At 40.4% G+C, this 25,301-nt stretch overlaps 2 protein-coding genes and 1 pseudogene across 9 annotated transcripts in view; 2 read left to right on the top strand and 1 right to left on the bottom strand.

The window, feature by feature from the left end:
* The window catches only part of LOC147375765 (guanylate-binding protein 2-like), a 29,730-nt gene extending 25,754 nt beyond the window's left edge, over window positions 1–3,976 (top strand). For both annotated transcript variants that reach the window (XR_015160419.1, XM_086391018.1), the window contains 3 exons: window positions 1,674–1,776; window positions 2,546–2,739; window positions 3,692–3,976. Coding sequence is in view for 1 of the 2 variants with exons in the window: in XM_086391018.1 (XP_086247144.1) it covers window positions 1,674–1,776; window positions 2,546–2,739; window positions 3,692–3,805 (411 nt within the window). In the remaining variant the exon portion in view is untranslated. The remainder of the gene's footprint in view (window positions 1–1,673; window positions 1,777–2,545; window positions 2,740–3,691) is intronic.
* Window positions 3,977–5,391: 1,415 nt separating this feature from the next.
* On the bottom strand, window positions 5,392–5,556 carry LOC147375764 (U2 spliceosomal RNA; annotated as a pseudogene).
* A 4,695-nt stretch (window positions 5,557–10,251) lies between these two features.
* Window positions 10,252–25,301, top strand: part of LOC147375761 (guanylate-binding protein 2-like) — a 167,821-nt gene continuing 152,771 nt past the window's right edge. For all 7 annotated transcript variants that reach the window (XR_015160418.1, XM_086391001.1, XM_086390999.1 and 4 more), the window contains exon 1: window positions 10,252–21,906. The gene's annotated coding sequence lies outside the window, so the exon portion shown is untranslated. The remainder of the gene's footprint in view (window positions 21,907–25,301) is intronic.

The following is a 25,301-nucleotide window of genomic DNA, read 5'->3' as shown; positions in this document are numbered from 1 at the left end:
CCTTACAGCAAATCTAATAATAATAACAGTTCACATATAGACCTTATTTTGTGTTAGGAAACAAATGGGCTTAGCTCATTCAGTCCTCACAAGAGCACTATGAAGTACATGATACCAATGTCCTCATTTTATAAATAAGAAAACTGAAGTAAGTAAAATAACTCACCTAAGATGTACAGGTAATAAGTGGTACAGATAAAATGGAAACACTAATAGGAAACTCTTGGCTCATAAGTATGCTTCTGTGCCAGTATACTCAGGTTATATCAGTTAGAATTAGGTTTGGGCACATATTATTAAAAAAAAAAAAAAAAAAAGAGTGTCTTAAGAACACAAAAGTTTCTTTCTCTCTTATATACAAGAAGTAAGGCAGAGGGGTCCAGGCTTCTATGACAATTCCACAATCATGCTGTTCCCAGACTCCTTCCTGTTCTGCTCCAGCACCTTAGCACCCAGCCTCCATCTTCAAGGTCAATTCATGGTGTAAGATGGCTGTTGGAGTTTCACCCATTCCTTCCATATTACAGATAGGAAGAAAGGGGGAAAATAGAAGAGTAAAAAGTCTCTGGATCAACTCTCTTTAAGGCTTTTTTACTGCAAAAAGCCCAATATAACACCATTGCATAAGTGGTATTAGCCAAATTTTAATCATATGGCCACCTCCAGCTACCAGGGAGGTTGACTAAAAAAATGCAGTGTTTTATCATGGCCTATGATGTGCCCTGATTGGAAAAAAAAATAGGTTCTATTACTGAGAACAAAGGGGGAAAAATATTAGGGTGACTCTAGAAGCTGCTATCGCAGAGCTAAAAATTGCCCTGAAGAAAAATAAAGCAGGGTACAGGCCTAGGAGAGGAAGGGAACATGGTCCTATTTTATATGTAGGATTTTAGAGAGGGCCTCTCTGGTGAGATGCTGTTTCAACAGTCTTCAATGAAGTCAGGAAGTAAGCTAAGCGAGCATCTAGAAGAAGATAATTTCAAACAACAGAAAATCCCAGAAGGATGAATTGGTTTATGTTCAACAAATGTGGCAAGAGGGCAATGAGCAAAGAAAGAGGTGGCAGGAGGTGAGGTCAGAGAGATGCTCAAAGCCAGAGGCTAACTAGGTAGTATCCTGGAGGGCCCCGAGAGCAGTTTCAGTTTTACTTGAAAAGAGCTAGAAAATCAGCAGAGGATTTGGTGCATCAAAGTGAAGTAATCTTTCTTAAAGTGATATGATGCCAGCTGCTTTCAGGAAATCAGACTGTAGGGGAGCAAGAGTAGAAGGAAGTAGGGAGACCAATTATGATGCTAATACCATGGTCCAGGCAAGAAGAGATACTATCCTGGACCGGTGTGTTTGGGAGAAATAGGTTGCAACCGACGGGCTCTTGCTGGTTTTATTTTGAATCCAAAGCAAATACCATTAGCTGATGTAAAGAACAGCCATAAGGTTTGTAATTCATACAATTAGAAGATTAGCTTTACTGATTACATTTCTAACATTGGGGTGACTGAGAATGAAGCAAATTTGAGGATGGATCTAGAGTTGGGTTTTAAGCCAGTTTGATATAGTATTCATTAATAAATTCTAAAATGGGTAAAATGAAATTGAATTGAAACATGTACTGCTAGGTTTTCCTTTAACCCATAGTCTCTATTTCCTAATTCTAACTTGGTCTGCATCAATAGACAGGAGAGACACTGAGCAAATATTTGGATTCCAAAGACGGTGTGGCTGATGCACTTCTACAGACTGATCATTTGCTGACAGAAAAGGAAAGAGAGATTGAAGGTGAGAACAGCTGAAAACACTCTGCTGCTGCTAAGTTGCTTCAGTCATGTTCGACTCTGTGTGACCCCACAGACGGCAGCCCACTAGGCTCTCCTGTCCCTGGGATTCTCCAGGCAAGAACACTGGAGTGGGTTGCCATTTCCTTCTCCAATGCAAGAAAGTGAAAAGTGAAAGTGAAGTCTCTCAGTGTCCGACTCTTCTCGACCCCATGGACTGCAGCCTACCAGGCTCCTCCTTCCGTGGGGTTTTCTAGGCAAGAGGACTGGAGTGGGGTGCCATTGCCTTCTCTGTGAAAACACTGTAGATAGTTAGAAAGCCCCAGAAATGTTAGTGTTAGCCACATTCATCCACCTGAAATATTACTATAGTGCAAAAAATAGCAAGTATATTTCATATTTTTAAAGGATTATTTACTTAACCAATATTTATGTTCATCTGTCTTCTAATTTATTCTTGTTGTTTAGTTGTAATTTGTGTCCAACTCTCTTGCAACCCCGTGGACTGTAGCCTGCCAGGCTCCTCTGCCCATGCGATTCTCCAGGCAAGAACACTGGAGTGGGTTGCCATGCCCTCCTCCAGGGGATCTCCACCAAGGGATCAAACTCACATCTCCTGCATTGGCAGTCAGATTCTGATTGTTCAGTGCAAAAATGAACACAAGAGGCTTTCTTCATGAGATAAGCAAACAAGTAAAAAGGGTGAAAGCAGAAATAAAGCTATAAAAATAAATTAAGATTCTCATATTTCTCTGCTTATTTTTCTTCTTAAGTGAAACGTATAAAGTCTGAAGCTGCAGAAGCTGCAAAGAAAATGTTAGAGGAAATGCAAAAGAAGAATGAACAGATGATGCGAGCCAAAGAAGCGAGTTATCAGGAACGTTTGAAGCAACTGACTAAGAAGATGGAAAAGGAGAGGGCCCAGTTAATAGCAGACCAAGAGAGGGTGCTAGCCCTTAAACTTGAGGTATTCAATTGTAGCATCTCCATTCTATCTTCCACTGTGCTGAATCAAAAGCTCTTAGAAGTTAGAGCATTATATCAGTTTAAGGACTGTTCTAGCCCAAGCACTAGTAGACACTTCATTTCCTTACTGCTTCTACCCCTAACCATCTCTGGTTATTGAAGTCTATCTTGTTGTTTAGTTGCTAAGTGGTGCCCGACCCCTTTTGGACCCCATGGACTCTAGCCTACCAGACTCCTCTGTCCATGGGATTTTCCAGACAAGAATACTGGAGTGGGTTGCCATTTCCTTCTCCAGGGGATCTTCCCAACCCAGGTCTCCTGCATTTCAGGCAGATTCTCTACCATCTGAGCCACCAGGAGATTCCATATCGTACCATGAACCACATACCCAGGCTACTAGTTTCTTCCTGATCTCTGGGCTGTTCTCCAACTCTATGCTGAGTCGGGATGTCTACCCTGTAATAGAGCATGGACCAGTGTAGGCTTTACCTCCTGAACTTATTTCTGTTATCTCTGCTACAAAAATTTGGAGATTTGTACTAAATTCCCTGATCAAACACCTCCTGTGATTCTGAATTTTGTAGTAAACTTCCTATATTGTCTCTTCATCTTCCTTGCCTTCTTAGATATACATTTGGGAGTTCGTGTGATATAGAGCTGAGATAGAACAGGACAGTTTTTCTTTAAAGACTGTTGTTTCAGGTTAAAGGAGGTAAAAAATTAATTCTAGGGGTCACTAATATTTTAGAAACCACAAGAGAAGAATATTTCTGAAGCTAAATAAATCCCAGAAAAATTTTGATAGTAGACTCAAGAAAGAGGGATATAATGAAAATTAAAGGAAGAAGAGATTTCAAAAAGAAGTTTCACAACCCATGAGGGATTAATATAGATATATTTAGCAAATGTGGGAAGTGTTTTAAGTTGTATTCAGTCTCCACTTTCCCTTTTAGGAACAGGGACGACTTCTCCGTGAGGGATTCCAAAAGGAAAGCATGAAACTTCAGGAAGAGATTGTAGCCCTCCGGAAGAAACAGGAAGAATCACCATCATGTAATATTCTCTAAAAACCTAAGGACCATAATTTCCTAACCAGCTTCTATCTGCTAAGAACAAGTTAAATGAGCAACTTCAAGATGTCAAACAATTGCCACTAATGTTGAAGTCATAAGATGCATTTTCATTGAGACTTAAAGTTTGCAAAGATGAAATAAAATGTGAAGGCAGTGTTTAACCTACAGAAGAATTCAATTCATGATTAAATATAGTATAAATGACTAATATGATACCTCAGTAGAACCTATGTTTGAAATCATGCATAGTGATTCTAGAGAGAATTTTAATTGTGTAATTGGGATACACTTACATCGAATTTGGGGATATCAGAGGTGTTCTATTCAGTGTAGACTGTTTCCCCACACATAAACCACCCCTCTAGATAGTCTCAGCTCCAAGGTCTTACTCAAGGATTTACTTTGGTACTGGGATGGAGTTGGAGTGTTGTATACACAGGAAAAGTCTGACAGGAGTGTACAAAGTCACGAAGCACAGTTAAGCATCACTCCTGCCAAGTGGTCTCTAGGTCACATGGCGGCTTCCAATAAGGGAGACCTGGAACATTTAACTTCAGGGTGCAGACAGTGTTTAATTCTCCATTGGGTGGAGGCTGCATTGCCGTGGTCACTGATGGGATTCCTGAACACTGGTAGGGGCAGTACTTGCACCTGTGTGAAATGGATATATGAGTGGATGTTCAACCTTCTTTGTCTAGAGAATCCCTCTAGATAATTAGTGCCCCATTTCTAGGCCACACAATGTCTCTCTATTTTACTCTTCTTTTCTTAGTTCCCCTCACCCACAGTTCCAAGAATAACTTCTACAATCACAAAAAGGAAAATTTAGCTCAAAATTCCTTTCTATTCCTCTGAGAATCATAACTATAATTCTTCAAAACCTTACCTAACTTCATTTTTCTTTCTTCCTGTTTGCTATGACATCACAGCCTGGGAGCCACTCAAGGCAAATATCTAGCTAGTATGGAAGGACAAAAAACAATAAAAATAAAAATAATTCATTAATACAAAAAATATTCAGTTCAGTTCAGTTCAATCGCTCAGTCATGTCCGACTCTTTGTGACCCCATGAACCACAGCACGTCAGGCCTCCCTGTCCATCACCAACTCCCGGAGTTCACTCAGACTCACGTCCATCGAGTCAGTGATGCCATCCAGCCATCTCATCCTCTGTCATCCTCTTCTCCTCCTGCCTCCAATCCCTCCCAGCATCAGAGTCTTTTCCAATGAGTCAATTCTGCACATGAGGTGGCCAAAGTACTGGAGTTTCAGCTTTAGCATCATTCCTTCCAAAGAACACCCAGGACTGATCTCCTTTAGAATGGACTGGTTGGATCTCCTTGCAGTCCAAGGGACTCTCAAGAGTCTTCTCCAACACCACAGTTCAAAAGCATCAATTCTTTGGTGCTCAGCCTCCTTCACAGTCCAACTCTCACATCCATACATGACCACAGGAAAAACCATAGCCTTGACTAGACGGACCTTTGTTGGCAAAGTAATGTCTCTGTTTTTGAATATGCTATCTAGGTTGGTCATAACTTTATTAACCTACCACAATTGTCTTAGGACATGTATCACTTAAGGTTCTCACTGCAAAAAACAGTATCTTCTCAGTAACTTAAAAGGAAAATGACTTTTATTTTATTTTATTTTATTTTTTTGTCCTCGGATAGAGGACGTATCAGATATTAAACTGATAAGAACAGATACTACACTTGATCTTAGCCAAAAGGCCAAGAAGCGATCGGAAAATGACTTTTAAGCCTGGTAGGTAGCAGACAGATTCTCCAAGATGGTAAGGGAGTCAAACTCTACTGATCTTTCACCAAGAATAATATCAACCACATGGGAAGGCATCTCATCCATTACCAGAGAAAACAGCACATCCATTACCACCTGGTACAGTGATCTCCAGATCACAAGTCAGATGCTCTACCAATGTCAGCTCTAAGTATTGGATGCTTCCACCTTTACATCTGAAGTAAATAAACCCCCCATGAAAAGTTGCATTGAGGGTTGCTATGTCTCCATCTTGGGCTTCCCTAGTGGCTCAGCTGGTAAAGAATTCGCCTGCAATGCAGGACACCTGGGTTCAATCCCTAGGTTGGGAAGGTCCCTTGGAGAAGGGAATATCTACCCACTCCAGTATTATGGCCTGGAGAATTCCATGGAATGTATAGTCCATGGGATCCAGGATAGGGCAACTCACTCCAGTATTCTTGCCTGGAAAATCCTATAGATGGAGGAGCCTGGAAGTCTACAGTCCATGGGGTGACAAAGAGTTGGGTACGACTGAGTGACTTCACTTCACTTCATGTCTTCATCTCAATCTCACAGAAGTGTACCTGCTTGGCAGAAAATAAATCATATGCCTCCCCACTGGAATCTAGAAATGAGAGTTGTCTCCCTTCCACGTGGGAAACTATAGTCTCATAATGTGAGCCATTTCCATCCATGTTAGTGTCAATTGATTCTTCTAGGTAGATTTCTGGAGATACACACTATGTTAGAAATAATGATAATAACCCAATAGTATTATCATGTACATCACATACAATGTGATTTTTAAATTTTTTTCTTTACCATGATCTCAATATTCTTTTTAACTTTTCCTCTGTTGTTTTGTACATAATGCCTTATATTTCACGTACAAATCCCACTTGTTGTATTATATGTATTATTCTTTGTAGACATTACTGTATTCAATTTGCTAATATTTTGTTGAGAGTTTTGGCATCTTTATTCCTGAGAAATGTTTGTGTGATTTTCTTGTAATGCCTTTGCATAGCTTTGGTGTTAACGTAATGTTGATCTGACAGAATGAGCCAGTAATATTTCTCTGCTTCTATTTTCTAAAGGTGATCATGTAAAATTCACATGATTTCTTCTTTAAATGTTGGGTAGAATCCACCATTGAACTCATCTGAACATGGTGCTTTTTGCTTTGAGAAGGACCGTGCAGAAGCATGGCCAAGAGGAGCTACCCCTAGCCCAAGGTCAGGGGAGGTGGCCGAGAGAAGCTCCCCATGCCCGAGGTCAGGGGTGGTGGCTGAGAAGAGCAACCCTACTTCCAAGGAGTGGTGGCTGCGTGGTCGCAGGATGGCCAAGAGGAGCTACTCCAAGTCCAAGGTCAGGAGGGTGGCCGTGAGGACATACCCCTCGTCCAAGGTAAGGAGCAGCAGCTGTGCTTTGCTGGAGCAGCCGTGAACAGATACCCCATGTCCAAGGTAAGAGAAACCCAAGTAAGATGATAGGTGTTGCAAGAGGGCATCAGAGGGCAGACACACTGAAACCATATACACAGAAAGTAGTCAGTCCAATCACATGGACCACAGCCTAGTCTAACTCAGTGAAACTAAGCCATGCCATATGGGGCCATCCAAGATGGGGGGTCATGGTGGAGAGGTCTGACAGAATGTGGTCCACTGGAGAAGGGAATGGCAAACCACTTCAGTATTCTTGCTTTGAGAACCCTATGAACAGTATGAAAAGGCAAGATGATAGGATACCGAAAGAGGATCTCCCTAGATCAGTAGGTGCCCAATAAGCTACTGGAGATAAGTGGAGAAATAACTCCAGAAAGAATGAAGGGAGGGAGCCAAAGCAAAAACAATACCTAGTTGTGGATGTGACTGGTGATAGAAGCAAGGTCTGATGCTGTAAAGAGCAATATTGCATAGGAACCTGGAATGTCAGGTCCATGAATCAAGGCAAATTGGAAGTGGTCAAATAGAAGGCAAGAGTGAAGGTCAATATTCTAGGAATCGGCGAACTAAAACGGACTGGAATGGGTGAATTTAACTCCGATGACAATTATATCTACTACTGTGGGCAGGAATCCCTTAGAAGAAATGGAGTAGCCATCATGGTCACCAAAAGAGTCCGAAATGCAGTACTTGGATGCAATCTCAAAAACAACAGAATGATCTCTGTTCATTTCGAAGGCAAACCATTCAATATGACAGTAATCCAAGTATATGTCCCAACCAGTAACACTAAAGAAGCTGAAGTTGAACAGTTCTATGAAGACCTCCAAGACCTTTTAGAACTAACACCCCAAAAAGATGTCCTTTTCATTATAGGCAACTGGAATGTAAAAGTAGGAAGTCAAGAAATACCTGGGGTAAAAGGTAAATCTGGCCTTGGAATACGGAATGAAGCAGGGCAAAGGCTAATAGAGTTTTGCCAAGAGAACGCACTGGTCATAGCAAACACTCTCTTCCAACAACACAAGAGAAGACTCTACACATGGACATCACCAGATGGTCAACACTGAAATCAGATTGATTATATTCTTTGCAGCCAAAGGTGGAGAAACTCTATACAGTCAGGAAAACAAGACCGGGAGCTGACTGTGGCTCAGATCATGAACACCTTATTGCCAAATTCAGACTTAAATTGAAGAAAGTAGGAAAAACCACTAGACCATTCAGGCATGACCTAAATCAAATTCCTTATGATTATACAGTGGAAGTGAGAAATAGATTTAAGGGACTAGATCTGATAGACAGAGTGCCTGATGAACAATGGACAGAGGTTCATGACATTGTACAGAAGACAGGGATCAGGACCATCCCCATGGGAAAAAAAAAATGCAAAAAAGCAAAATGGCTGTCTGGGGAGGCCTTACAAAAAACTGTGAAAAGAAGAGAAGTGAAAAGCAAAGGAAAAAAGGAAAGCTAAAGCATCTGAATGCAGAGTTCCAAAGAATAGCAAGGAGAAATAAGAAAGCCTTCCTTAGTGATCAGTGCAAAGAAATAGACAAAAACAACAGAATGGGAAAGGCTAGAGATCTCTTCAAGAAAATTAGAGATACCAAGGGAACATTTCATGCAAAGATGGGCTCGATAAAGGACAGAAATAGAATGGACCAAACAGAAGCAGCAATATTAAGAAGAGGTGGCAAGAATACACAGAAGAACTGTACAAAAAAGAGCTTCATGACCCAGATAATCATGATGGTGTGTTCACTCACCTAAAGCCAAACATCCTGGAATGTGAAGTCAAGTGGGCCTTAGAAAGCATCACTAGAAACAAAGCTAGTGGAGGTGATGGAATTCCAGTTGAGCTATTTCAAATCCTGGAAGATGATGCTGTGAAAGTGTTGCAGTCAATATGCCAGCATATTTGGAAAACTCAGCAGTGGCCACAGGACTGGAAAAGGTCAGTTTTCATTCCAATCCCAAAGAAAAGCAATGCCAAATAATGCTCAAAATACTGCACAATTGCACTCATCTCACACACTAGTAAAGTAATGCTCAAAATTCTCCAAGCCAGGCTTCAGCAATACATGAACAGTGCACTTCCAGATGTTCAAGCTGGTTTTAGAAAAGGCAGAGGGACCAGAGATCAAATTGCCAACATCCACTGGATCATGGAAAAAGGAAGAGAGTTCCAGAAAAACATCTATTTCTGCTTTATTGACTATGCCAAAGCCTTTGACTGTGTGGATCACAATAAACTGTGGGAAATTCTGAAAGAGATGGGCTTACCAGACCCCTGACCTGCCTCTTGAGAAACCTGTATGCAGGTCAGCAAGCAACAGTTAGAACTGGACATGGAACAACAGACTGGTTCCAAATAGGAAAAGGAGTACATCAAGGCTGTGTATTGTCACCCTGTTTATTTAACTTACATGCAGAGTACATCATGAGAAATGCTGGGCTGGAAGAAGCACAAGCTGAGAATCAAGGTTGCAAGGAGAAATATCAATAACCTCAGATATGCAGATGACACCACCCTTATGGCAGAAAGTGAAGAGGACCAAAAAGCCTCTTAAGAAAGAGGAGAGTGGGAAAGTTGGCTTAAAGCTCAACATTCAGAAAACGAAGATCATGGCATCTGGTCCCATCACTTCATGGGAAATTGATGGGAAAACAGTGGAAACAATGTCAGACTTTATCTTTTTGGGCTACAAAATCACTACAGATGGTGACTGCAGCCTTGAAATTAAAAGACACTTACTCCTTGGAAGAAAACTTATGACCAACCTAGATAGCATACTGAAGAACAGAGACATTACTTTGCCAACAAAGGTCTGTTTAGTCAAGGCTATGGTTTTTCCAGTGGTCATGTAAGGATCCAAGAGTTGGACTGTGAAGAAAGCTGAGGGCTGAAGAATTGATGCTTTTGAACTGTGGTGTTGGAGAAGACTCTTGAGAGTCCCTTGGACTGCAAGGAGATCCAACCAGTCCATTCTAAGGGAGACCAGTCCAGGGTGTTCATTAGAAGGAATGATGCTGAGGCTGAAACTCCAGTACTTTGGCCACCTCAGGCGAAGAGTTGACTCTTTGGAAATGACTCTGATGCTGGGAGGGATTGGGGGCAGGAGGAGAAGGGGATGACAGAGGATGAGATGGCTGGATGGCATCACTGACTCGATGGACGTGAGTCTGAGTGAACTCCGGGAGTTGGTGATGGACAGGGAGGCCTGGCGTGCTGGGATTCATGGGGTCACAAAGAGTCGGACATGACTGAGCGACTACACTGAACTGAACTGAGATATCTCTTCAAGAAAATTAGAGCTACTAAGGGTATATTTCAAGCAAAGATAGGCAGAATAAAGGACAGAAATCGCATGGACTTAACAGAAGCTGAAGATATTAAGAAAAGGTGATAAGAATACACAGAAGAACTACGCAAAAAAAGATCTTCATGACACAGATAACTAGTGATCACTCACCTAGAGCAAGACATCATGAAGTCTGAAATCAAGTGGGCCTTAGGAAGCATCACTACAAACAAAGCTAGTGGAGGTGATGGAATTCGAGTAGAGCAATTTCAAATCCTAAAATATGATGCTGTGAAAGTGCCGCACTCAATATACCAGCAAATTTGGATAACTCAGCAGTGGCCACAGGACTGAAAAGGTCAGTTTTCATTCCAATCCCAAAGAAAGGCAATGTCATAGAATGCTCAAACTACCACACAATTGCACTCATCTCACATGCTAGCAAAGTAATGCTCAAAACTCTCCAAGCCAGGCTTCAATACTACATGAACTGTGAACTTCCAGATATTCAAGCTGGTTTTAGAAAAGGCAGAGGAACTGGAGATCAAATTGCCAACATCCATTGGATCATCAAAAAAGCAATAGAGTTCCAGAAAAACATCTACTTCTGCTTTATTGACTATGCTAAAGCCTTTGACTGTATGAATCACCACAAACTTTGGGAAATTCTTCAAGAGATGGAAATACCAGGCCACCTGACCTGCACTTGAGAAATATGTTTGCAGGTCAGGAAGCAGCAGTTAGAACTGGACATGGCACACCAGACTGGTTGCAAATCTGGAAAGGAGTACATCAAGGCTGTGTATTGTAACCCTGCTTCTTTAACTTGTATGCAGAGTACATCATGCAAAATGCTGTGCTGGGTGAAACACAAGCTGGAATGAAATTGCTGGGAGACATATCAATAACCTCAGATATGCAGATGACACCACCATTATGAGAGAAAGTGAAGAGGAATTAAAGAGCCTCTTGATGAAAGTGAAAGAAGACAGTGAAATAGTTGGCTTAAAACTCAACATTCTGAAAACTAAGATCATGGCATGCAGTCCAATCACTTCTGGCAAATAGATGGGGAAACAATGCAAACAGTGACAGACTTTATTTTTGGAGGAGCTCCAAAATCACTGCAGATGGTGACTGAAGCCATGAAATTAAAAGAGGCTTGCTCTTTGGAAGAAATGCTGTGATCAACCTAGACAGCACATTAAAAAGCAGAAATATTACTTTGCCAACAAAACTTTTGTCTAGAGTAAGCTTTGGCTTTTCCATGAGTCATGTATGGATGTGAGAATTGGACTCTGAAGAAAGCTGAGTGCCAAAGAATTGATGTTTTTGAACTGTGGTGTTAGAGAAGACTCTGGAGAATCCCTTGGACTGCAAGGAGATCAAACCAGTCAATCTGAAAGGAAATCAGTCCTGAATATTCATTGGAAGGACTGATGCTGAAGCTGAAACTCCAATACTTTGGCCACCTGATGTGAAGAACTGACACATTGGAAAAGACCCTGATGCTGGAAAACATTGAGGGAAGGAGGAGAAGGTTAAGATGGTTAGATGGCATCACCCACTCGATGTACATGAGTTTGAACAAGCTCCAGGAGTTTGTGGTGGACAGGGAAGCCTGGCGTGCTGCAGTCCACGGTGTTGCAGAGACTCGGACATGACTGAGGGACTGAACTGAACTAAACTGATGTTATCTACCATCATCTATATATACCGTATATGACATAAATATATCTTTTTTTTTTTAATCTTTCACTCCTTTTCTAACTTTTGGTTTTAATTATGCATTTTATATGATTCCATTTTCTATCCTTTCTTAGCATCTCCTTGCAGTCTTTCTTAGCATAGCAATTATACCTTTAAAAAAAATTTTTTTAAACTGTTTGCCCTAGAGATTGCAATATACATTTCTAACCAATCCATGTTAAATAACAGTGTCAAATAACACTATACCACATCACCAATAGCACAAGCACCTTAAAATAACAAAATATTCCTAACTCTTCTCTCTGGTCTTTTGTATCATTGCTATAATTCATTTCACTCATACATACTCTTCAATCTTCAAATACGTTGGTGCTATTATTGTTTTAGTAAATTGTTGTATGTTAGATCAACTTAGAATAAGAGAAATATATTTTTATTTTCTTGCCATTTATTCCTCCTTCAGTGCTCTTCCAGTCTTTATGTAGATCCAAATTTCTGATATATCATTTTCCTCCTCTGAAGAACTTTAAACATTTCTTACAAATCAGGGTTCCTGGTGAGAGATTCCCTCAATTTTTGTTTGTCTGAGGAAGTACTTATTTCTCCTTCACTCAGAAGAATAATTTCAGTAGACACAGAATTCTAATTTGGTGTTGCTATTTCTTTCATGATTTTGATTATTTCACTGCATTCTCTTCTTGCTTGTATGCTTTCAAAGGAGACGTCTGATATAATTCTTACCCTAGTGCTTCTATGAGTAAAATAAAATCTCTTTGGCTTATTTCAAGATTTTCTCTTTGCCTTTGATTTTCTGTAGTTGAATATGATGTGCTTTCCAATTTGAAAGTTTCTATTGACACACCTCCAAATTCACTGAGTCCGTCCCAATCATGTTCAGTCTACTGATGAACCCACCAAAGACATTCTTCATTCTGTCAGCATGTTTTTAGTTTCTTGTATCTCCTTACAATTGTGGGAGTTTCCATTTCTCTCCCTACATTACTCACTTGTTCATTCACGTTTTCCTCTTCTCCATTAGATTTCTTAGCATATTAATCACAGTAATTTTAAATTTAGCTGTCTGATAATTTGCAAATTTCTGCCTTGTCTGAGTCTGGTTCTCATACTTGATTTGATGCTTCAGACTGCTTTTATGCCTTTTAGCATGTCTAGTAATTTTTTGTTGAAAGCTGGCATAGTTTAATATTTTGAAGGACCTGAGGTAAATATGTCCATAGTGTGAGGTTTTATGTTAACGGTCAACAGGTTAGATTGTGTTTACCACTTGTTTTAGCTGCTGTGTCAGGAAATAAAATTTCCTTACTGTTAATGTTTTTGTCTCTTTGCTATCTTTTGGTTTCCCTAGAAGAGTGGTCCCGATACGTTTTGGAACCAGGGACTGGTCTTATGGAAGACAATGGGAGTGGAGGTAGAGGATAGTTCAAGTGGTGATACTAGTGATGGGGAGTGGCACATGAAACTTCCCTTTCTTGCCCTGCAGCTCATCTCCTGCTGTGAAGCCAAGTTCCTAACAGGCCATGGACCAGTACCAGTCTGCAGCAGGGGGTGAGGGGAGTTGGAGACCCCTGCCTGCCCTAGAGAACTTTTATCAGTTCAGTTCAGTTCAGTAGCTCAGTCGTGTCCGACTCTTTGCGACCCCATGAATCGCAGCACTCCAGGCCTCTCTGTCCATCACCAAGTCCTGGAGTTCACTCAGACTCACGTCCATCGAGTCGGTGATGCCATCCAGCCATCTCATCCTCTGTCATCCCCTTCTCCTCCTGCCCCCAATCCCTCCCAGCATCAGAGTCTTTTCCAATGAGTCAACTCTTCGCATGAGGTGGCCAAAGTACTGGAGTTTCAGCTTTAGCATCATTCCTTCCAAAGAAATCCCAGGGCTGATCTCCTTCAGAATGGACTGGTTGGATATCCTTTTATACTACCATCTAAATCAGTATGTCTCCCCAAATATCATATGTTGAAAAACTTATGCCCAATGTGCTGGTTTTGGTGGTGAGGCCTTTAGGAACTGATTAGTTCATGAGCCCAGAATAATCATGAATGACTGTAATGCTTACATAAATTCATACCACGTACCATGCCCATACCATACCCTTGCTATGGTAGTTATATTTTTAGTCTTTTGAGGAACTTTCGTACTGTTTTTCATAGTGGCTCCATCAACTTACATTCCCACCAATAGGGTACATACAAATGCTACAGTTTAAAAGTCTTTTGCATTCACTTTAAAGGCATTGTTACTCTGTAGATTATTCTGGTTGACATTTTTCATTCAACACTTTAAAAGAGATGTTATTCCACTTTCTCCTAGCTTATGTAATTTCCAGCAATGTTTCTTTCCAAGCCTAGTTTTTGCTTTTTTGTATGCAATGTTTCTTTTTTCACTGCTTGTCTTTAAGATTTTCTCTTCATAATAGGCTTTTATTACTAGTCTGTGGGGTGCAAGGCCATATTTATCTTATATTTGTTTTGTTTGGGGTTCTATGAACTTTGGCCATTTGTCTCTTTTATTAATTTTGGGAAATTTTCTCTTCAAGTATTTTTCATGCCTCTTTCTTTACTTCTTCTATTTTTATTTTTCCAGTTATGTGCATGGAAACCTTTTGTCATTGTACTGGGGGATATCCTAAACTATTGAAGGCTCAGAATATTTTTTTCTCTCTATTTCTGTGTTTCCATGTGGTTAATGACTATTGATCTATCTCAGATTGTATGGTTCTTTCCACCAATTTGTTCACATATTTTCTGTTAATTCCTTTAAAAGAATTCTTAGTCACTGATATTGTGCTTTACTTTTATAGGATTTCCATTTAACTCTATTAATAGCATGCAGTCTTTAAAAAATTTTAATGTGTTCATGTGTGTTATTCACCTTTCCAATAGATTTTTCAACATAATAATGGTGATTTCAAAGGCCCCGATTGTTCCACATTAGGTTTACTTCTGATATTGTTTCTGTTCTTTGTCTTATCTTATTATGATGCATAGTTGCAAACTTGGATTTTTTTGTTTTGTTTTTGTTTGTTTCTTGTTTTTGCTTGACTCCATTTTTATTATATGCTTAGCATTGTAAAAAAAAAGTAGATATTGAGATAATAAGATTTATAGTTGAAAAATAGCACAACCTCTATTTTGGTTAGGATGATTGTGGGGGGCATTTAGTCAGTGTAGTAATTCATCTGTGCTGAGTTTTGTTGTTGCTACATCAAGTCCACCACAAGCTTCACATTCCTCCAGTGGAATTCTACTATTTGTAGTAGAAGACCTGAAGCACCAGAAGACTCTTATAGTTTTCCTGTTCCATCCTCAATCTTTAGCAGATCCTGCATACTTGTCTTATGGGCAGTCTCTGTGCTCTTGACCTAGTCTAATGGTAGACTGCTTTTTTTGCTTTTTGTTTTTGTTTATTTACTCATTGCAAGGCTTCATTGAATGCCTGCATACTCTTAGGTTTTCCAGGTAAATCTGTTGCACCTCAAACCTTGAAAAGCTCAGTCAGTCTGCCCCACAAAGGTTATCGCATATCTCCTGCCCTCCATCTACTATTTCTTATGATACCTGATGGAGGCCAATGGAAGATTTATATAAGTATGTGTGAATTTCTCTTATGTCAAGGTTTATTGGGGATTCTGCCCATTGTGCAATATGCAGGAAGTTTATTAAAATTTTTGTTATTCTAATATCTGTAATCAGATAAAAGATAACTTGTTTATGTGGCTCATCTTCTCAAAAGGGATTGCAACTCATTGAAATTTTATCTTCAATATCTTAATTTTAATCTAATTTTAATCTAATTTTATCTTTGTGATCTCACTTGGGATAGGTCTTTAAAAGAATGATTTTATAGATTATTTGGACCTTTTTTCTTTTCAGATTGGAGCAATGTTCCCTTGACACATTTTGGATTCTTAGTAGTTTGGAACATGGATCTCATTTCTCTTGATTAGTCACTCTAGGTTTACCAATTTCATAAACTACCAATTTTACAAACATTTTGGTTGCTTTGACTCTCTTATTATATAATGGTTTTCTACTTCACTAAGTCTGTTTTGCTTTTATTTTTCTGTTTCTTCTACTTTTTCTGCATTTGGATCACTTGAAGAGGTTGATATTTAGCTTGTTTTCTACTTTAATTCTTTACTAGTTTATGGCCTGAGGATATGAATTTCACTGAAATTAGTGATTTAACTGCATCTTGAAGTCTGAAATATAGTATTATCAGTATTGCTCATTTAAAAATATTTTCTATTTTTCAAAATAAAATTCTTTGTGACCTATAGATTACTTAGAATTATAACATAAAAATATAAGAATCTTCAGTTATCTTTTTGTCACTGTTTTATAACATTGAAAAGTGAAAGTGTTAGTTGCTCAGTCGTGTCCAAGTCTTTTCAATCTCATGGACTGTAGCCTACCAGGCTCCTTTGTCCATGGGATTCTCCAGGCAAGAATAGTGGAATGGGTAGCGATTCCCTTCTCCAGGGGATCTTTTCAGCCCAGGGATTGGACCTGGGTCTCCTGCATTTCAGGCAGATTCTTTACCATCTGAGCCACCAGGGAATATTTTTTTAACATAATATTATCGTAAATTGGTATACTGTACTTGACTTTAATTTGTTAACCTGAAAAAATATGTTTTCTACAGTGTTTGATCACAATTATCAGCCTATTAAATATCTGTTTGTTCAATTTGCTAATTATCCTCTTCAAAGCTTTAGTCTTCTCTGGTGGCTCAGATGTTAAAGAATTTGCCTACAATACAGGAGATATGGGTTTGACCTCTGGGTCAGGAAGATTCCCCTGGAGAAGAAAGTGGCAACCCACACCAGTATTCTTTCCTGGAGAATTCCATGGACAGAGGAGCCTGATGAGTTACAGTCCATGGAGTTGCAAAGAGTCAGACACGACTGAGTGACTAACACTTCACTTCACCTCATGTCTTCAACACCATTACTGATTTTGTGTGTTTGTTCTATTAATTAATCTCTGAAGTGGGATAAGTGTGTCCTTAAAATTGTGACTTTCCCTATTCTTTCAGTTGTTCCATTTCTCAATTTATTGGAAGCCATATTATAAAGTGAAAGTGAAAGTCATTCAGTCGTGTCCGACTCTTTGTGACCCCATGGACTGTATAGTCCATGGAATTCTCCAGGCCAGAATACTGGAGTGGGTAGCCTTTCCCTTCTCCAGGGGATCTTCCCAACCCACGGATCGAATCCAGGTCTCCCACATTGCAGGTGGATTCTTTACCAGCTGAGCCACAAGATACATACAGATACAACAATATTATGTCTTCTATAAAGCTGAAATTGTCTTCAAATTTCTGCATGCCTATAGACAGGCATTTTTGCTCTTAAAATCTATTTTCATATGCTGCTATATGTATTAATCACACATACTATAATCTGTTTTCATACAACACTTGTAGATATTTTGGTAATGGTATATATCACATTCCAGAGCCAAACATATCTGAGTGGCTTACAGTCTTCATCTAGAAACAGAAATCTTTATACCCTCACTGACAACAACAAAAAGTTGATGAAAACAAGAGAAGAGATTCAGAGAAACAGAACAAGACCAAGAGCAAGAGCAAAAAAAAAAAAAAAAAAAATTATTGGATCCATGTAACTGAGAAATGATTAACTTTATCAGTTTTAGGTCATATGCCTCAGTTCAGGTCAGTCACTCAGTCATTTCCGACTCTTTGTGACCCAATGAATAGCAGCACGCCAGGCCTTCCTGTCCATCACCATCTCCTGGAGTTCACTCAAACTCACGTCCATTGAGTCAGTGATGCCATCCAGCCATCTCATCCTCTGTCATCCCCTTTTCTCCTGCCCCCAATCCCTCCCAGCATCAGAGTCTTTTCCAATGAGTCAACTCTTCTCATGAGGTGGCCAAAGTACTGGAGTTTCAGTTTTAGCATCAGTTCTTCCAAAGAAATCCCAGGGCTGATCTCCTTCAGAATGGACTGGTTGGACCTCCTTGCAGTCCAAGGGACTCTCAAGAGTCTTCTCCAACACCACAGTTCAAAAGCATCAATTCTTTGGTGCTCAGCTTTATTCACAGTCCAACTCTTGCATCCATACATGACCACTGGAAAAACCATAGCCTTGACTAAACAGACCTTTGTTGGCAAAGTAATGTCTCTGTTCTTCAATATGCTATCTAGGTTGGTCATAACTTTTCTTCCAAGGAGTAAGCGTCTTTTAATTTCATGGCTGCAGTCACCATCTGCAGTGATTTTGGAGCCCCAAAAGATAAAGTCTGACATTGGTTCCACTGTTTCCCCATCTATTTCCCATGAAGTGATGGGACCAGATGCCATGATCTTCGTTTTCTGAATGTTGAGCTTTAAGCCAACTTTTTCACTCTCCTCTTTCACTTTCATCAAGAGGCTTTTTAGTTCCTCTTCACTTTCTGCCATAAGGATGGTGTCATCTGCATACCTGAGGTTATTGATATTTCTCCCAGCAATCTTGATTCCAGCTTGTGCTTCTTCTAGTCCAGCGTTTCTCATGATGTACTCTGCATATAAGTTAAATAAGCAGGGTGACAATACACAGCCTTGACATACTCCTTTTCCTATTTGGGACCAGTCTGTTGTTCCATGTCCAGTTCTAACTGTTGCTTCCTGACCTGCATACAGGTTTCTCAAGAGGCAGGTCAGGTGGTCTGGTATTCCCATCTCTTTCAGAATTTTCCACAGTTTATTGTGATCCACACAGTCAAAGGCTTTGGCATAGTCTATAAAGCAGAAATAGATGTTTTTCTGGAACTCTCTTGCTTTTTCCATGATCCAGCAGATGTTGGCAATTTGATCTCTGGTTCCTCTGCCTTTTCTAAAACCAGCTTGAACATCTGGAAGTTCACGGTTCGCGTATTTAATCTCCCCCTAAATCAATGTTGGTGGCTCAGGAGTTATAGGGCCACAGTAATTTTCCCAACTTGGATTTAAGTCTTGAATCTACCCAGTGTAGTCTCAGAATTCTAGAAAAATCTGTCCCTGATATTGTCATATATACCTTTACAGTTACAACACGCTCTGCAGCTCCAAATATGGTATCATTTTATTTTATGAAATAAGCATATGGCAATCTGACCAAGGATTTTTATACTATTCTAGCTGATTTTGCAGCTAGAAAAGTCTGCATATGGAATACGTGCCATAGCACTAGCTCCTGGGGAGTCTTGGCCATAGAACTTTGAGACTACATTCTGCCTGTCTTTCCTTTCTCCTCATTGCCGTCTAGGTACAGATGGGATAACTACCGGTGCCCAGCCCAGGTTGGATCCAGGGATTGCCTCGGGAGGACGGCATTGGCGAAAGGATAGATAAAAGGAGAAAGAGACAGAGGCTTGAACTAACTGGGTTACGCAGAAAGCCAATAAAACCTGGGACATCACGTTTGCACTGACCATGGAGGCCACAGGCACCCTCTCAAATCATGGAAAGTGCCCCACCTTAGGCACCTTCTCGAGTGGGTCTTAGAAGCCCGGGCAAATAAATGGTCTCAGAGGGCCCCTGTGCTCCAAATTAGTCATCCTGAAGGAAGAACAGAGAAGAAAAGGAGAGAAAAGGAAACAAGAAAGAACAACATGAGGAGACTAAGCTTGATGAGCATGGCCCGAAACTTTATTTTCCAAAGTAGCTTTTATAACTTAAGTTGTGCATAGAGGATAATAGCGGGTGTAGAGTCACGCAAGGTCAACAGTCCTTGACCCTTACCGAAGCCAGGTTTTCTTTCTGAAAACTTATCATATGCAAAGGCTTTAGGTGATTTACATCATCTTCTGGCCAGGAGGCCTGTTAACATTTTATGACCCTTTCTTCTGAATAATGGTTAGTCAACCAGAAAACTTATTTTCTCTAAAGGTGATTATTCTAAAGTCAGGCGCCACCCTCTGAAAGCATTAGATAAAGTTGCATGCCTATAGGGCAAAAGTGTGGTGGGTTATAACAAGAAAAGAATTAACTCAAGGGTCCAAGGTTACAAACATTAAAGCTACTCCTTACATTTCTATATACCAGCTATATTAATCAATACACTCCCAGGGACACAGTAGGTAAGGGATATGGAAACTTGGCAACAAGCATTAGCTCAAAAAAGAAATCCTCTACTAGTTCTATTCTAACAATTTTAACTCTCTGAGAAGCTCTGCACTGTTAGAATATCTTAAGCTTCCCGTGCCTCTCGTGGTTGGGAGGCTGTGAACAATCACATGCGTAGCTGCAGGAGTCCAAACAAACCTGTCAGGCAAGCTAGAAAGTCATCAGAGGGGTTTGAATTGAAACACTCCTATTATGCCCAGGAGACTTATTAACTAGAGCTCTAAGTTGATTTTCTTCAGAGAAAGGTGATCGAGGATAGCCCCCCGTTAATGTCAGAAGAGTTGGTGAAAGTCATGAAATAGTAAAACAGACAGATTTTGTTTTTGGGGTAGATGCTTGGGCAGGTCCAGGGGGCCTCTCGAGTTCTGATTCGGCTTTGCATGTCAAATCCTCTCCGCATGACCTTTGTCATGGGTGGGAACTCCCGTGCTGGCTCCTGGCAGATAACCAAACCCTGATTCACAGGGTTAAAGACCTGTAACAGAAACTGGTGACTAAGTGAAATTCTTGAGCTCCTTTTACAGAACAGCAGGTAAGGGAACAGGTTGTTTGAAAACTCCTACTGTAACACAACAAAACTGGTCGATACCAGGTCAAACCAATACAGCTCATCAGAATCTGCACAGAAGAGACCTTTTTGTCCCATAGGCGACCCACTGTTATCACAGCCCAAAATTCACCAACCTATTTCACACAAAATCCTCTGTATTTGCACATGTCCCATGAAGAAGCAGGTAACCAAGATAAACTTGCACAGAACACCAATTATCTCACTTTTCCTTACCACCAATCACCTTTCTCTAAGGCCTAAGACCATTCTGCTTCTTTCTCCTGTCAGTATTCTAAGCACCTGTCTTCCTGGGAGGCAGACCTGAGACATGTTCTCTTGCCTCCTTACTGGGTGGCCTCTGCTGCAAACCTTGGTGTTTCAGTGTTTTGGCTTGTGGCTCCTTGGGCAAAAGAACCTGGTTCCCTAACAGCAGCAGTCAGGCTTTTAACTTGTAGGTTAGTACAACACCTTAGGATACAGAAAAGAATGGAAGAAATCTGAATCAACCCCCAAACCCCAAAGGTGGATCCACCTTAGTAAAAGAACAGGAAAAAAAAAAAAAAAAAAGTGAATATTTCTGGGCTATAAAATTAAGGTTAAATACACAGGTTCCTCTGTCCATGGAATTCTCCAGGCAGGAACACTGCAGTGGGTTACCATTTCCTTCTCCAGTAAAGAACGAAATCACCGAGTTAAAAAGAAAATACTTTTTTTAAAAAGGAAAAAGAATAATAAACTAATTAAAAGGCTTTTCAACTGGAGAAAAATTAATTAAAAAATCCCTTCTTTCACAAAAACACTCCTGAGAGACAGGTTGTTGAACTCTCATCCTACCATTATTTGGGTGTCATTCACTGTGGGGTCGGGAATGCCTAAGTCACCTGTGGAGGAGGGACGAAGTTGAGTTTACTCAGCCAGGCAGGGAGGAACCCTTATCTCCCTGGCTTTCCTGGAAGGCATCTAGGTTACTGCCTCCAGGAAAGGGAAAAAAAAAAAAAAATACAAATCCTTCTGTCCTTTCAATTTCGATTCTCATAAACCCCACCCACACGGGGTGACTTTTAATAACCAACTGGCTTTTCAGCTGCTGAATATAAGAGCGGTATCCAAAGGAGCCAGAAGCAAGAGGAGCCCTAGGGGCGATCCAGAGCAGCTGACTTGACTCCCAGCTGCAGTGTCTATTCCAAGTAAGTTTGCTCCTAAACTTGACCTTCCAAGTACTCTTCTGTTAAATAACGACAATAAAATCCCCCAGTGCAGGCCCTATCCTGGGGGAGGGGAGGCGAGGATGGCCCTGTGGGGTCAGAGCATAGCTCAAGCAGCTCAGCGTGGGTTGGCTTTGAGGCATGTCACCCTGATGCTCTGCTCCTCTTGGAGCATGTAGCAGTTGCTGTTTTTCAGCCGCTAAGATGGTGTCCGACTCTTTGCGACCCCAAGGGCTGCAGCACCCCAGCCTCCACTACTTCCTGGGGTTTGCTCAAACTCATGTCCATTGAGTCCATGATGCCATCCAATCATTTCATCCTCTTTCACCCCTTCTGCTTCGGCCCTCAATCTTTCCCAACACCAGGGTGTTTTCCAATATGTTGGCTCTTCATATCAGGTAGCCAATATTGGAACTTTAGCTTCAGCAACTGTGAATGAATGAATGAATTCCAATGAAGTCCTTCCAATGAATATTCAGAATTGAATTCCTTTAGGATTGACTGGTTTGATCTCCTTTTTGTCCAAGGGAACCCCCTAAGCAGGGCTGGAGCAAAAAGTCCGGCATGGGACAAGGAGGAGAGTATGCTTCTTCTTATGAGAAAAAGGGGCTGAAGTCCTTTTTAGGACTGAGGGCCCAAACTCCCAGCCCCCTCGCAGAAGCCCTGGGTGCAGTCTCCTCCTCCAACCCCCTCCATCATGACTGCATCCCGCTGGGCACTTGTGGTAGTCCACAGACAATTTAAATCCTAACAGATTAACAGTGGATTTTTTTTTCTTAACATTCAATAATCTGAATAATACAAAATTATTATTTGAAATAATTCAATCTCATTCTTAATGAAAAAATACTAACTGTAAGCCTGTTCATGTGTATTTACCATGCTTTTTTTTTTTTTTTTAATACCTGGTCAATACCATACTGCCATTTATAACTTCTGATGCTTGCTGAAAATACAGAGTGTGGGGTACTTTTAACTATCACTTCAAATAACTCTACTGAATAGTAACCATTGGAAACTGTTCATCATCTTCTGCCACCTAGTAACCCTATTTCATTCTAGTTATTTAATTTTGAAGTTTCTTGGTTTGAAAACCTCAGAATATTTTTAATTAAAATACACTGTAAACTCATGGACTCCTACCAAAGCTTTATGAATATTTTGACTCAGAAGTGAATGCTACTGTATTTGTTGCTTAAAACTGTTCACCTTAAAAATAGTGATTTTTCAAGTAAAAATGGGTTTACTCATGAATTGCAGGGGAATTGTCATTTGGGACAAGCAACCTGTAGCAAAAGACATGGGGCAAATTCAACCAAGAAAAAGAGAAAGTTCCTCTGTCTTATTTTATAGAGAAGAGTAGTAAGTTGGAAAGGATTGTTTTAAAAGAAAGTCCATTGGAGAAAAGGGAGAGTTCAAGGTAATGACCCTTTTTCCTTGGCTGGGTTGCTGGGGTTCTCCTGGGTTCTTCTAGGAGATGTGAGGCATACTTTTTCCTGTTGGGGCCTCTCACTGGAGAATCTCCTGTTGAAGATTTTTTCCTTGGGATTTGTGATTGTCAATTCTCATAACTGATCTCCAGTGGTACTGTGTGAGAGGTCTTCTTTCTGGCCTGCTGATTCCATTTGAGTGAAGTTTCCTTTCATTAATTTTCACCTAACACAGCTGTAAAAGGTCATTTTACTGCTCTGTCTCTGCTCCCTATCCACTGTCAGAAGAAAAAAAAAGAGTAAGAGAGAGTGAGAGAAGAAGAATTTTCAGAGAGGAATTCTTTTGAGCAAATTCATGTTTTTTCCTGACTGAGAGATTTTAGATAACTTATATTTCTTGGCAAATTGCAACTTACAGAATGCACCAACACATTATAACATATTGTCCAACTTATTTACTGTTGAAGTCATACATTAATGCAGGAAAAGTTTTAATACTTTCTGAGAACTCATATCTTACCATGTGTATAGTAATGAATCAGGCAGGAATTACTGTTTTTCTTATAACACTGGTAAGAAAATGGAGGCTTTGCACGTAAGTTCCTTTTTCAAGGTTTCAACAGACAATAAGTGACTTGAACCCTCAGGTTTGAACCCTGGCAGCCCAACTCCAGAACCTGTACTTGGACATCTCGGGGCAGCTTTCAGCTCCTCCAGCCTGACTCTTCCCCCGTTGCTGTTCTCCCTCTCAGTTGTTACTGCTTGGGCCTCCCAGCCTGCTCATCTTCCTCTTGGGCTGTGTCCTCCCACTGCTGCAACCAGGGAAGGAAGTGTCACTTTCTCAGGCCAAAGCCAACTCTCCCCTTTCATTCAGAAATTACCCTCCCAGTCTTCAGAGACACACAATTGTAAAATTAAATAGGATTGACTATGTGCTTGTATAACTTGAAGAGTATGGTAAGCATTATGACATATGTAATCCTCCTAATGACCCCAATACCTACATGGATCACAGCCTTTTCATGGTGAAGGGACATCACCAGATAGTCAATACTGAAATCAGACTGATATATTCTATGCAGCCCAGATTGGTGGATCTCTATACAGTCAGCAAAAACAAGACCTAGAGCTGACTGTGGCTCAGATAATGAGATCTTTATTGAAAAAGTTAAGGCTTAAATTGAAGAAAGTAGTGAAAACTGCTAGTACATTAGGTATGACCTAAATATATCCCCTTAGGAGATTGGTTTGGTTTGTGACCCTATGGACTGTAGCCTGCCAGGCTCCTCTGTGCATGGGATTATTCTCCAGGCACGAAAACTAGAGTGGGTTGCCAATTCCTTCTCCAGGGGATGTTCCCAACCCAGAAATTGAACGCAGATCTCCTGCATTGCAGATCTGACTGCGCCACAAGGGAAGCCCTTGATTATACACTGGAGGTGATAAATAGATTCAAAAGATTAGATCTGATAGAGTACCTGAAGCACTATGGACAGAGATTCATAACATTGTACGAGAGGCAATGACGAAAACAATCCCCTCCCCCGCAAAAAAAAAAAAAAAGAACTGCAAGAAAGCAAAGTGGTTATCTTAGGAGGCCTTACAAGTAGCTGCAAAAAGAAAAGACGTGAAAGGCAAGGGAGAAAGGAAAAGATCAACTGAATGCAGAGTTTCAGAGAATAACAAGGAGAAATAAAAAGGCCTTCTTAAGTGAACAATGCAAAGAAATAGAGGAAAACAATAGAATGGTAAAGACTGGAGATGTCTTCAAGAAAATTGGAGATATCGAGAGAACCATTTCATGCAAACATGGGCACAATTAAGGATAGAAGCAGTAACAGAAGCAGAAGAGATTAAGAAGAGGTGGCAAGAATACACAGAAGACCTACACACACAAAAACTTAATGTCCTAGATAACCACGATGGAGTGATCACTCACCTAGAGTC

This window comes from Bos grunniens, chromosome 3, assembly GCF_055505025.1.
Source record: "Bos grunniens cultivar Pamir isolate PY7600 chromosome 3, Bosgru_T2T1.0, whole genome shotgun sequence".
Lineage (NCBI taxonomy): Eukaryota > Metazoa > Chordata > Mammalia > Artiodactyla > Bovidae > Bos > Bos grunniens.
This window is presented reverse-complemented; position numbering and strand designations above follow the sequence as displayed.